Here is a 12,634-nt window from a genome sequence, read left to right on the forward strand (position 1 = left end):
TTATTGTTTTACTGTTTGTTGTAAGCCGCCCTGAGCCACTTGTGGGAAGGGCGGGATATAAATCCCGGAATAAATAAATAAATAAATCACAATGGCCGTTGAGGTGGATCTGCTTAACACATCCTATGATTCTATCCAGTGGTGATTCCAGCCAATGGTTTTCTAGCTGAAATGCACCAGGCTTGCAGCCGACCACACGCCGTGCAAAGGCGCATAATGCCTATTTCGCCTCTGCTGCAGAATTTATTTAAACACAATCTCAGAATAACCAGCGAACCGGGGCCCCTTCCCCCCACTAATTTGATTTCCATGAGATAGCGCTAATGGATGCTACGGGATTAAATCCATTATACGGTTATTAATTGCAGGGAGGAAGAACGCTGGCTTGCAAGGCGGCAGCTGCAAGCCTCAGCACTTCTGAGCCCCTCTTGAAGACATCTCCAAGCTGGCTCCTTTCCCGAGCCCGAAACAGAAAGCATTTTGGTTTTTTTTTTTTAATAAAAGAAAAGAAATGTCTAAAATTTCACTAAACTGAGCTCTAATTCCAGGCTAGCAATTAGCGCAATATCAGAGTTTGACTCGACTGAGCAAGAGAGCACCACTTCCTTCCTTCCTATTAATCAGCTTAATGAGAAACGGGTGCGGCAGGGCACAAGGATGCCAAGATGCTTGGATCTACAGTGCACCACGAGAGCTAATTAGCAAAGGGCCAATGTGGTGTTTCCGCATCCAGGGTCACATGGCTGGGGTTGATTTCCCGTTATATAGGCTGCAGGGCCATAAATGAGATGGCCCTGGTGAGCCCAGAACTGACATCAGTGATGCTTCTGGAGCAGACGGGTAGCTTCGCATCCTGAATCCTTTTGGCAGGGGCTCCTCCGCGGTTCCGTCATCCATCTTGTCCTCCGTTAAGGGAGGCTCTGCCAGACTGGCCACGGTTTTGTACAATTCCTGTAGATTAGGGTGGGCAATATATTTTTTTTGGCCTAGGAGCCACATCTGGATTTCCGCTAGCTGCTAAGAACCTCAGAAGAGCCATCTAATGCAGGATCCTGTCTCACACAGTGGCCAATCAGTCACTATGGAGATCCCATGACAGGGCACAGAGGCCAAGGCCTTCCCCTGATAAGAACATCAGAAGAACATCAGCCCGCGGAGCCTGATGGACCCAGAATGGTTCCAAATGGCTCTACAGGATCCCTGGCCCCCTGGCGATTCCCTTGACATCCTGGTTGATGCCTGGCAAGATCGGCTATCCAGGGCGATCAACGAGATCGCACACCGACGCCCTCTGCGCCCTTGTGTGAGGCTGGCCCCATGGTATACCTTGGAGCTACGTCAGCCGAAACGAGGGCTCAGACGACTAGAGAGGCAGTGGCGGCGCACTCGTGACGAAGCGACGAAAACTTCCTGTAGAACGTTTATGAGGTCTTATGAGATGGCAGTCAAGGCCGCGAAGAAAGATTACTTCGCGGCCAGGATTGCGTCTGCAAATTCGCGCCCGGCACAATTGTTTAGAATAATTGGACATTTAACCACACTGCCTCAAGGCAGACCAAATGTTAGAGAATTAGAAATAGGCTGTGAGGCTTTTGCGAAATTTTTTGCAGACAAAATCACGTCGCTCCACCAGGACTTGCCCATCACATTGGATACAGTACATGAACTGAAGGCTCCGTGCCTGTCTTCTGGTTCAGTTCTGGACCACTTCGGCCCACTCAGCCTGGAGGAAGTTGACGGAATTCTCTCCTCTGCACGCCCAACAACTTGCAATCTGGAGCCGTGCCCCTCTTGGCTAATTAAATCTTGCCTGAGGGAGCTTAGATGTCCTCTACGGGACATCATAAATAGATCCCTCCTGGAGGGGCGTTTTCCAACACCCTTGAAAGAGGCTATGGTCCGCCCCCTCCTGAAAAAAAGTACAGCAGATCCGGCTGAATTGGCAAATTACCGACCGGTCTCTAATTTACCATTTTTAGGTAAAATTATCGAGAGGGCAGTGGCGTTGCAGTTGCAGGGTTTTCTGGATGACGCTTCCATCCTAGACCCTCGCCAGTCTGGCTTTCGTCCAGGTCACGGGACGGAGACAGTGCTGGTCGCCTTGGCAGATGACCTCCAGCGGCATCTGGATTGAGGTGGTGTGGCGGTGCTGATGCTGTTAGATCTGTCGGCTGCGTTCGACACGGTCGACCATCAGCTACTGACCCGCTGCCTCGCCGATGTTGGGGTTAGGGGGTCGGCCCTACAATGGCTCTCCTCCTTCCTCGAGGGTCAGGGACAAAGGGTGGCAATCGGGGGTGAGCTGTCCCAGAGGCGCACACTAGATTGTGGGGTGCCTCAGGGAGCAGTTCTCTCATCGATGCTATTTAATATCTATATGCGCCCCCTTGCCCAGATTGCCCAGAGGCATGGGCTTGGGTATCACCAATATGCAGATGTCACCCAGCTCTATCTGTTAATGGATGGCCGGCCTGACTGCGTCCCAGGGAATTTGGACCTGGCACTGCAGGCCATGGCAACTTGGCTAAGGCTGAGTGGGTTGAAGCTGAATCCAGCGAAGACAGAAGTCCTTTGCGTGGGTCGGGGTGCTTTGGGGAGGGGTCAAGAGCTTGGGAGCTCTACTGGAGCCTTCATTATCAATGGAGGCCCAGATAGCAGCCACTGCTAAGTCAGCCTTTTTTCACCTTAGGCGGGCAAGGCAGTTGGCCCCCTTCCGGGAACGTCGGGACCTAGCAACAGTGATTCATGCAACGGTCACCTCGAGATTGGATTACTGTAATGCCCTCTACATGGGGCTGCCTCTGTGCCGAACCCGGAAGCTGCAGCTGGTGCAGAACGCGGCGGCTAGGCTGTTATTGGGGCTCCCAAAATGGGAACACATACAGCCAGGGCTGCGCGGACTGCACTGGTTGCCGGTTACATACTGGATTAGTAACAAAGTGCTGGTTATTACCTTTAAAGCCCTATATGACCGAGGACCTGCCTACCTGAGGGACCGTCTTTCCCCATATGAACCCCAGAGACCACTGAGGTCAGCAGGGAAGAACCTGCTGACTATCCCTGGGCCGAAGGAGGCAAAATTACAGAGCACTCGCATACGGGCCTTCTCTATTGTAGCCCCACACCTATGGAACCAGCTCCCGGAAGAAGTGCGGGCCCTGCGGGACTTTGAACAGTTTCCAGGGCCTGCAAGACCATCCTCTTTGGGATGGCCTTCACCGATTAAAAAGATAGAGGGACTTGCCTAAGTGACTTTCACCATCTGTTGAAATAGCACCAGAATGTTAATTTTATTAATTTAGAATTTTAATTAAACTGTTAAACTAGCTATTGCTTTTAAATATTTATTGTATAATTTACTGTATTTGATTTGATGTTGTTAGCCGCCCTGAGCCTGTTTCGGCAGGGAGGGTGGGATATAAATAAAATGATTGATTGATTGAAGAGCCCTGCTGGATCAAACCAACAGTCCTTCTAGCCAGTTTGGTGCAGTGGTTAAGTGTGCGGACTCTTATCTGGGAGAACCGGGTTTGATTCCCCACTCCTCCACTTGCACCTGCTGGAATGGCCTTGCATCAGCCATAGCTCTGGCAGAGCTGTCCTTGTGAGAGCCAGTTTGGTGTAGTGGTTAAGTGTGCGGACTCTTATCTGGGAGAACCAGGTTTGATTCCCCACTCCTCCACTTGCACCTGCTGGAATGGCCTTGGGTCAGCCATAGCTCTGGCAGAGGTTGTCCTTGAAATGGCAGCTGCTGTGAGAGTCCTCTCCAGTCCCACCCACCTCACAGGGTGTCTGTTGTGGGGGAGGAAGGTAAAGGAGATTGTGAGCCGCTCTGAGACTCTTCGGCGTGGAGGGCGGGATATAAATCCAATATCTTCATCTACCTCACAGGGTGTCTGTTGTGGGGGAGAAAGGGAAAGGAGATTGTGAGCCGCTCTGAGACTCTTCGGAGTGGAGGGCGGGATATAAATCCAATATCTTCATCTACCTCACAGGGTGTCTGTTGTGGGGGAGGAAGGGAAAGGAGATTGTGAGCCGCTCTGAGACTCTTCGGAGTGGAGGGCGGGATATAAATCCAATATCTTCATCTACCTCACAGGGTGTCTGTTGTGGGGGAGGAAGGGAAAGGAGATTGTGAGCCGCTCTGAGACTCTTCGGAGTGGAGGGCGGGATATAAATCCAATATCTTCATCTACCTCACAGGGTGTCTGTTGTGGGGGAGGAAGGGAAAGGAGATTGTGAGCCGCTCTGAGACTCTTCGGAGTGGAGGGCGGGATATAAATCCAATATCTTCATCTACCTCACAGGGTGTCTGTTGTGGGGGAGGAAGGGAAAGGAGATTGTGAGCCGCTCTGAGACTCTTCGGAGTGGAGGGCGGGATATAAATCCAATATCATCTTCTTCTTCGTCTCAGCCTAACCTGCCTCACAAGGGTGAGGAGAGGGAAAGATGCGGAGTGGGGGAGAACTGCTTATACTGCTCTGAGCTTTGTGGAAGGACAGGATAAAAAAATCAGATATTACAAAGCAGCAACCCCCCTGCCCTATTACGATAGTGACGGTGGCACTAGGATCTTGGGGTGTTGTTCTCCCGATAAAAACCAACAACCCCAAAGTATTAATAGCCCCAGAATGGGAGGAAAAGGACAGAAATTTAGATTGCACCTAGCACCATGCAGGAGGAGGGGACTTTTAGCAGAGAAACCACCAAAAAAAGGCAAAGATTGCTTTACTGGCATATCCAATCACGGGTCTCTGATGTCATGCAGCACAGTGTGACTCTACATCTCTCTGCATTCAATGGGATTAACTTTCCGATACAATCGTTTCTAATTGCATCTTTAACGTAATTAAGTTCTGGGGAAAAGCCGGCCCACAGTTTGACACACGAGCAAAATGTTTTCAAGAATTACATGCAAGGGAGAGCAATTCCATGCTCTAATGTTATTGCTCTCTTTGGGTTTTAAAATTCAATGCACTGGATAGGCCTGAATGCATTTATGTCTCTACAGAACCAGGGCTTATCCATATCCCACGAGACAACTTCATGTGAAAACAGAGACTGGGAAGAAACAGCCGACGTGAATCGATCTTCCGTTGAATCTCAGCTTAATGATTCAGGCTAGCCTGATCTTGGAAGCTGAGCAGGGTCAGCATCCTGGTTAGCAATTGGATGGGAGACCATTCAGGAAGCCCAGGGCTGCTACGTGGAGGAAGGCAACAGCAAATCACCTCTGGTTCTCTCTTGCCTTGAAAACAGGTCAGCTATTACTTGACAGAACAGGTCAATGTACTAGACAATAGGTCAGCTGCTACTTGATAGAACTTTCCAGAATCTCAGCTTTCGTTTGAAAGAGGAAACGGAGGCAAAAGAAGCAGGTTTCTATCCCTCATGGTTTCAAAAATGCTTTTGGAAGTGTGATGGGGACAACTGGTGAAAGATTAGAAATCAGAGAGGTCCCTACTTAAAGTTTTCAGCAGCTGCAAACTCGGCTTCAGTGTCCTAGCATTTCCCATGTTTGACAAGGGCAAAATAGCCCAGTATCCCAAATTGCAGCACCTATGTTGATAGACTGTGACAGGTTTGTCTAAAAAAAGGTAAAGGTAGTCCCCTGTGCAAGCACCAGTCATTTCCGACTCTGGGGTGACGTCACATCATGACATTTTCACTGCAGACTTTTCACGGGGTGGTTTGCCATTGCCTTCCCCAGTCTTTTACCCTTTCCCCCAGCAAGCTGGGGACTCCTTGGACCGACCTTGGAAGGATGGAAGGCTGAGTCAACCTTGAACCCAGCAGAGTCAACCTTGAACTTGAGTCAACCTGAACCCAGCTTCCGCCGGGATCGAACTCAGGTCATGAGCAGAGAGATCGAACTGCAGTACTGCAGCTTTACCACTCTGCACCATGTTCGACAAGGGCAGAATCACCCAGTATCCAACACGGCAGCACCTGCATTGATACTGTGATAGGTTTGTCTAGTACATGACATATCTGGAGAATCAGCTCCAAAGAATACAAAAGTTGACCCTCCTGGATATATATAATGTAGCAATTAAAGCATTTTTGGTCCCATATAATTCAGAACACCAAGATAGAAATGTCAAAGCGTTTGCTCTTTTCAAATGGATGTTTCCAAGTCTGGAATATCCTCCTCCTCTCAGATTTACAGGGCAATTCAATTATCTCCATTCCCTTCCTGAAACAGATAATCAGACAGAAAGCCTTCTAGGCTGGGCATATTAAAAGGCAGGTTACATTTCAGAGCTGGGAATGATCTCTGCAAACTCTCCACACCAGGGGTGGCGAAACTGCGGCTCAGGAGCCACATGTGGCTCTTTTACCCATTGTGAGGCTCTTGAAGTCCCCACCGTCCCGTCGGCTGCCTTGAAGAAGGCATTTTTCTTTTAAAATATTTTCTCCAAGCCAAGCCAGTCAGTGGCCTGGAGAATGCATTTAAAGTTAAAGTTGCTTTCTTCTCCCTCCCTCCACCTATTTAACTTCCTTCCCTTAAACTTCTGTTCAAATGTTGTGGCTCTCAAACATGTGATATTTATTCTGTGTGGCCCTTCCTTCCCTTAAACATCTGATGTTCAAGTGTTGTGGCTCTCAAACATGTGATGTTTATTCTGTGTGGCCCTTCCTTCCCTTAAACATGTTCATGTGTTGTGGCTCTCAAACATCTGACGTTTATTCTGTGTGGCTCTTATGTTAAGCAACTTTGGCCACACCTGCTCCACACTGTAGAAAGGGCTGCTTCTTTGTTATATATGTTGGTGTTGCTAAATTCACACTTCCTTCCAGAACAACTTGGCTGTAGTCAGAGCGATGAAACATGAGCTTTGTTATAAGAAGTTCTCCTAATTCCTCCTTACTCCATTTCTCCCTCAAATCCAACCATCTGTTTCTTTTCCTCTTTCGAATCTGGAAAAGTTTCTAATCAATTCCCTTTTGATAAAAGGAGGTTGCTAGCTCTGGGTTGGGAAATACCTGGAGATTTGGGGGGTGGAACCTGGGGAGGGTGGGTTTGGAGACCTCAGTGGGGTATCATACCACAGAGGTCACCTTCCAAAGTGACCATTTTCTCCAGGGGAACTGGTCTTGGCCATCTGGAGATCACCTGTAATAGCAGGAGAGCTCCAGGTGCCACCTGGAGGTTGGCAACCACAATCAAAGAGGCGAGGAGGAAGGGAAGGGAAGTTCTACAGATTTTCACTGTCTTAGAGGCTCAAAGGCAGCTTGTGTTTTCCCATACTCTCCTACCTGCCTGTTGGGGCAGCTCTATGAGGTGTGAAACATGAAACAATTGCAAAGGCCAAAATTACAAAAAAGAGTGCACCGATTTCTCTACAAAGAGACATGAAAGTGAAATCCCTCTCTGAAAATAGAAAAAAGAGAATAAGAGGAATCAATCCGTGGCTATATAAAAAAAGTGAATTTCAGAAAAAAGAAATTCTCTTCCCTGTAACAACGCTATTAAATACCCCGAATAATCTTCATTTAAAAACATAAGAGAAGCCATGTTGGGTAAGGCCAGTGAACCATCCGGTCCAAGCACTAAGAATACAGAGCATAAAAGGACAAAAGTTCCCACCCAGTAAATCTCACCTTCTGAAGGTACACTGCTTTCTGATCATCTACCCTCTCCAGTTCAGAATCTTCCAGGGTTTCTGCTTCTCCCTTTCCTTAACAAAAGAAAAACATCAAATTGATATTAAAAATTAGAATCATAGGATTCATAGAGTTGGAAGGGACCTCAAGAGTCATCTAGTCCAACCCCCTGCACAATGCAGGAAACACACAAATACCTCCCCCTAAAATCACAGGATCTTCATTGCTGTCAGGTGGCCATCTAGCCTCTGTTTAAAAACCTCCAAGGAAGGAGAGCCCACCACCTCCTGAGGAAGCCTGTTCCACTGAGGAATCGCTCTAACGGTCAGGAAGTTCTTAATGTTGAGCTGGAAACTCTTTTGATTCAATTTCAACCCATTGGTTCTGCTCCTACCTTCCAGGGCCACAGAAAACAATTCCACACTATCCTCTATAGGACAACCCTTCAAGTATTTGAAGATGGTGACCATATCATCTCTTAGCCACCTCCTCTCCAGGCTAAACATCCCCAGCTCCTTCAACCTTTCCTCATAGGACTTGGTCTCCAGACCCCTCACCATCTTCGTCGCCCTCCTCTGGACCCATTCCAGCTTGTCTGTATCCTTCTTAAAATGTGGTGCCCGAAACTGAACACAATACTCCAGGTGAGGTCTTACTTACACTGCTCACCTGTAGCCTGGACCAGGGCAGCCTCCCATCTCAGGACTCTGTCCCTCCATGCTGTTGCAAGCACAGATTGAGTCTTATGGTGAAACCCATCGCTACTAGATCAGGAGCTCCCAACGTGCCCGTGGGCACCATGGTGCCTGGTGATACTTTTCCTGGTGCCCACCGAGCGTTTTTATGAAGTAGGTGGGGTCAGATTGGGTTTTTGCCCAGAAAGTTTTCCGATTGGTCACTGGAGATGTGATTGGCTAAGCAGATTTTTTAAAAACATTTGCTCTGACAGCAGCCTGCTCTGACACAAGGATCTTCACAGTGTGGCTGAAGGTAAGCTGGGGCGGACATTTTGCGGCTGGCTCCACCTCCTACGACACCTACTTTATGGCAGCCATTTTGTGAATGTGCCCACCAATGTTCCCTCTAAGCTGTGCAGTCTTGTGAGCAAAAACTCTACTTTGCGAGTTACTGGCCTTAAAGCTGCGAGCTGCTGCATTAATTGGTTTGTTCCGGGGCCATTTTTTCTGAGCAAAGATGAAATACGTGTGAGCTGGGGCTAAACTGTGACCTAGCTCACACTAACTCAGCTTAGAGGGGACACTGGTGCCCACCGTGCTGTGTCAGAAAAGCAAACATTCCCACAGGCTCAAAAAAGTTGGCAACTCCTGTATTAGACAGCAATGAGGTGAGGGCATCAGCGATACAGCTTCAGCAGGAAACCTTTACAAAATCTGCATCAATATTTTGCTAAAACGAAAAAACTAAACTTGAATCAATATTTTGCTAAAACGAAGCCTGGCACTCACGGCTAATCGCTGAAGGCTGAGGAGCTGGACCGTTTTTCTCTACAAAAAAAGAGGAAGGAAAATCTTAGGCACTGAAAGGCATCCAAAGGAACAAGTTTCTCTCTCCCAAATCCCCACCCTTGTCCCTTAGCCAGAACTGACTGGGCCACACCCACGGATATGTTTATAAGCACCGGACATCCCTGCAGGGTGAACTTCCTCTCTTGGAGAGCCAGTTTGGTGTAGTGGTTAAGCGCGCGGACTCTTATCTGGGAGAACCGGGTTTGATTCCCCACTCCTCCACTTGCACCTGCTGGAATGGCCTTGGGTCAGCCAGAGCACTCTTATCTGGGAGAACCGGGTTTGATTCCCCACTCCTCCACTTGCACCTGCTGGAATGGCCTTGGGTCAGCCATAGCTCTCTTATCTGGGAGAACCGGGTTTGATTCCCCACTCCTCCACTTGCACCTGCTGGAATGGCCTTGGGTCAGCCAGAGCTCTCTTATCTGGGAGAACCGGGTTTGATTCCCCACTCCTCCACTTGCAGCTGCTGGAATGGCCTTGGGTCAGCCATAGCTCTCTTATCTGGGAGAACCGGGTTTGATTCCCCACTCCTCCACTTGCAGCTGCTGGAATGGCCTTGGGTCAGCCAGAGCTCTCTTATCAGGGAGAACCGGGTTTGATTCCCCACTCCTCCACTTGCAGCTGCTGGAATGGCCTTGGGTCAGCCAGAGCTCTCTTATCTGGGAGAACCGGGTTTGATTCCCCACTCCTCCACTTGCAGCTGCTGGAATGGCCTTGGGTCAGCCAGAGCTCTCTTATCTGGGAGAACCCGGTTTGATTCCCCACTCTTCCACTTGCAGCTGCTGGAATGGCCTTGGGTCAGCCATAGCTCTCTTATCTGGGAGAACCGGGTTTGATTCCCCACTCCTCCACTTGCACCTGCTGGAATGGCCTTGGGTCAGCCAGAGCTCTCTTATCTGGGAGAACCGGGTTTGATTCCCCACTCCTCCACTTGCAGCTGCTGGAATGGCCTTAGGTCAGCCAGAGCTCTCTTATCTGGGAGAACCGGGTTTGATTCCCCACTCCTCCACTTGCAGCTGCTGGAATGGCCTTGGGTCAGCCATAGCTCTCTTATCTGGGAGAACTGGGTTTGACTCCCCACTCATCCACTTGCAGCTGCTGGAATGGCCTTGGGTCAGCCAGAGCTCTGGCAGAGGTTTTCATTGAAAGGGGAGCTGCTGTGAGAGCCCTCTCCATCCCCACCCACCTCACAGGGTGTCTGTTGTGGGGGAGGAAGGTAAAGGAGATTGTGAGCTGCTATGAGACTCTTTGGAGTGGAGGGCAGGATATAAATCCAGTATCTTCTTCTTCTCCGACTAGAACTTGCCTCTTACTTATTTATACAGAAAATATGGGTGGGACAGCGGGCAGATTTGGAGCTCTTACCCAAGAACCTATCTGAGGAAAAAAGAGTGCAGGGGGGCAGGTCCCTTCTGGTTTAACTAAGACTGATTTCCCACTAGGCTTATATGCCACTCTTGCGCTCCTTTTCTCTGCGGGGCTTTGGTCGCATTTCATACGATCTGCCCCGGGGGCTGCAACTCTGGTTTTAAGAGGATCTTGTTTGCTGCGCAAGAGACGGAGCGAGTTGCAGCCCCCGGGGCAGATCGTGTGAAATCCGACGGAAGTCCCGCAGAGGAGAGTGAGAGCGGCATAAGGCTAGTTGGAAATGGGTATAAGACTGATCAGCTACCCCAGAAAGAGAGATGAGGGGTTATTTCTCCAGGCCTCCAGATGATGAGTGGGGTTTGGAGGGTGGGGGAACTCATAAACGCACGAAGCTGCCTTATACTGGATCGGATCTTTTGGTCCATCTGGGACAGTCTTGTGTACTCAGACTGGCTGCAGCTCTCCAGGGTCTCAGGCAGAGAAAAGCCTTTCCCATCCCTTCCTGCCTGGTCCTTTTTAACTGGAGATGCTGGGGACTGAACCTGAGACCTTCTGCATGTCAAGCAGACGCTCTGCCACTGAGCCATGGCCCCTCCCCAAAGACACACATGATCACACATGAAGATGTCTTATATACTGAATCAGACCGCGGGTCCATCAAGGTCTCTACTGTCTACTCAGACTGGCAGCGCCTCTCCATGGTCTCAGGATGAGGTCTTTCACATCTCCTCCTACCTGATCCTTTGAACAGGATGTGCTGGGGATTGAATCTTGGCTCTCCTTGGTGCCCAAGCATTGGAAAGAGATGCCAGGGAAACAGACACTCTGCACCAGCTCAGTCTAATATCAGATGTTTGAAAACCACAAGACATGAGCGTCAGATGAGAGAAGAAAGGAAGCAAGGAAGAAACAAAGAGAGGGAGGTGGAAAGAAAGCAACTTAAAACTTAAATGCCTTCTCCAAGTAGCCAGCTGACATGGCTTGGATAAGTGATGAATAAACGTAGAATAAACGTCAGATGTTTTACAGCCACAAGACATGAGCGTCAGATGTTTGAGAGAAGGAAGGAAGGAAGGAACATAGAGAGGGAGGTGCAAAGAAAGCAACTTAAAACTTAAATGCCTTCTCCAAGTAGCCAGTTGTCTTGGCTTGGATAAGTGATGAATAAACGTAAAATAAACATCAGATGTTTTACAGCCACAAGACATGAGCGTCAGATGTTTGAGAGAAGGAAGGAAGGAAGGAACATAGAGAAGGAGGTGCAAAGAAAGCAACTTAAAATTTAAATGCCTTCTCCAAGTAGCCAGCTGATGTGGCTTGGATAAGTGATGAATAAACGTAGAATAAACGTCAGATGTTTTACAGCCACAAGACATGAGCGTCAGATGTTTGAGAGAAGGAAGGAAGGAAGGAAGGAAGGAAGGAAGGAAGGAAGGAAGGAAGGAAGGAAGGAAGGAAGGAAGGAAGGAAGGAAGGAAGGAAGGAACATAGAGAAGGAGGTGCAAAGAAAGCAACTTAAAATTTAAATGCCTTCTCCAAGTAGCCAGCTGATGTGGCTTGGATAAGTGATGAATAAACGTAGAATAAACGTCAGATGTTTTACACCCACAAGACATGAGTGTCTGATGTTTGAGAGAAGGAAGGAAGGAAGGAACATGGAGAGCGAGGTGGAAAGAAAGCAGCTTAAAACTGAAATGCCTTCTCCAAGCAGCCAGCTGCCGTGGCTGGGAGAAGTGATTTAAAGAGAGAAATGTCTTTTGCAGAGTGGCGGACGGGGCGGCAGGGCTTCGCGAGCGACACGTGGCCTGGCGAGAGGCGGCGGGGCAAGGCCCTCTGGGGGCCGGCGGGGGAAGGGCCCTGCGGGGCTCACGGGTGTTGAGGCAGGAGCGGCGGGCGACGTCGAGGCCTCCGGCGGAGCTCTTCCTGGAGCCTGCTGCGGGCACGGTGCTGCTGCTGCCGCCGCCGCTGCCTCCCGAGGCCCTGCGCGGGCCCAGGCGGGACTCGAGGGGCGGCTGGAGGGTGACGGAGTTCCAGAAGGACTTGGCCAGCGCCACCTCCTGCTCGCCGCAGCCCGCGAACACCAGCGCCGCCGCCTCCCCGCCGCCAGGCCCCGCCGAAGGAGGCTCCAT

The 12,634-nt window shown here is 49.6% G+C and overlaps 1 protein-coding gene across 1 annotated transcript in view; it reads right to left on the bottom strand.

The window, feature by feature from the left end:
- HOATZ (HOATZ cilia and flagella associated protein) overlaps positions 1 to 12,634 on the bottom strand; it is a 30,050-nt gene extending 17,416 nt beyond the window's left edge. The window contains exons 1-3 of the mRNA XM_060251672.1: positions 12,376 to 12,634; positions 9,075 to 9,113; positions 7,606 to 7,682 (exon numbers count right to left, since the gene is read on the bottom strand). Coding sequence (XP_060107655.1) covers positions 7,606 to 7,682; positions 9,075 to 9,113; positions 12,376 to 12,634 — 375 coding nt within the window. The remainder of the gene's footprint in view (positions 1 to 7,605; positions 7,683 to 9,074; positions 9,114 to 12,375) is intronic.

This window comes from Heteronotia binoei, chromosome 12 (genome assembly GCF_032191835.1).
Source record: "Heteronotia binoei isolate CCM8104 ecotype False Entrance Well chromosome 12, APGP_CSIRO_Hbin_v1, whole genome shotgun sequence".
In the NCBI taxonomy this organism is placed as follows: domain Eukaryota; kingdom Metazoa; phylum Chordata; class Lepidosauria; order Squamata; family Gekkonidae; genus Heteronotia; species Heteronotia binoei.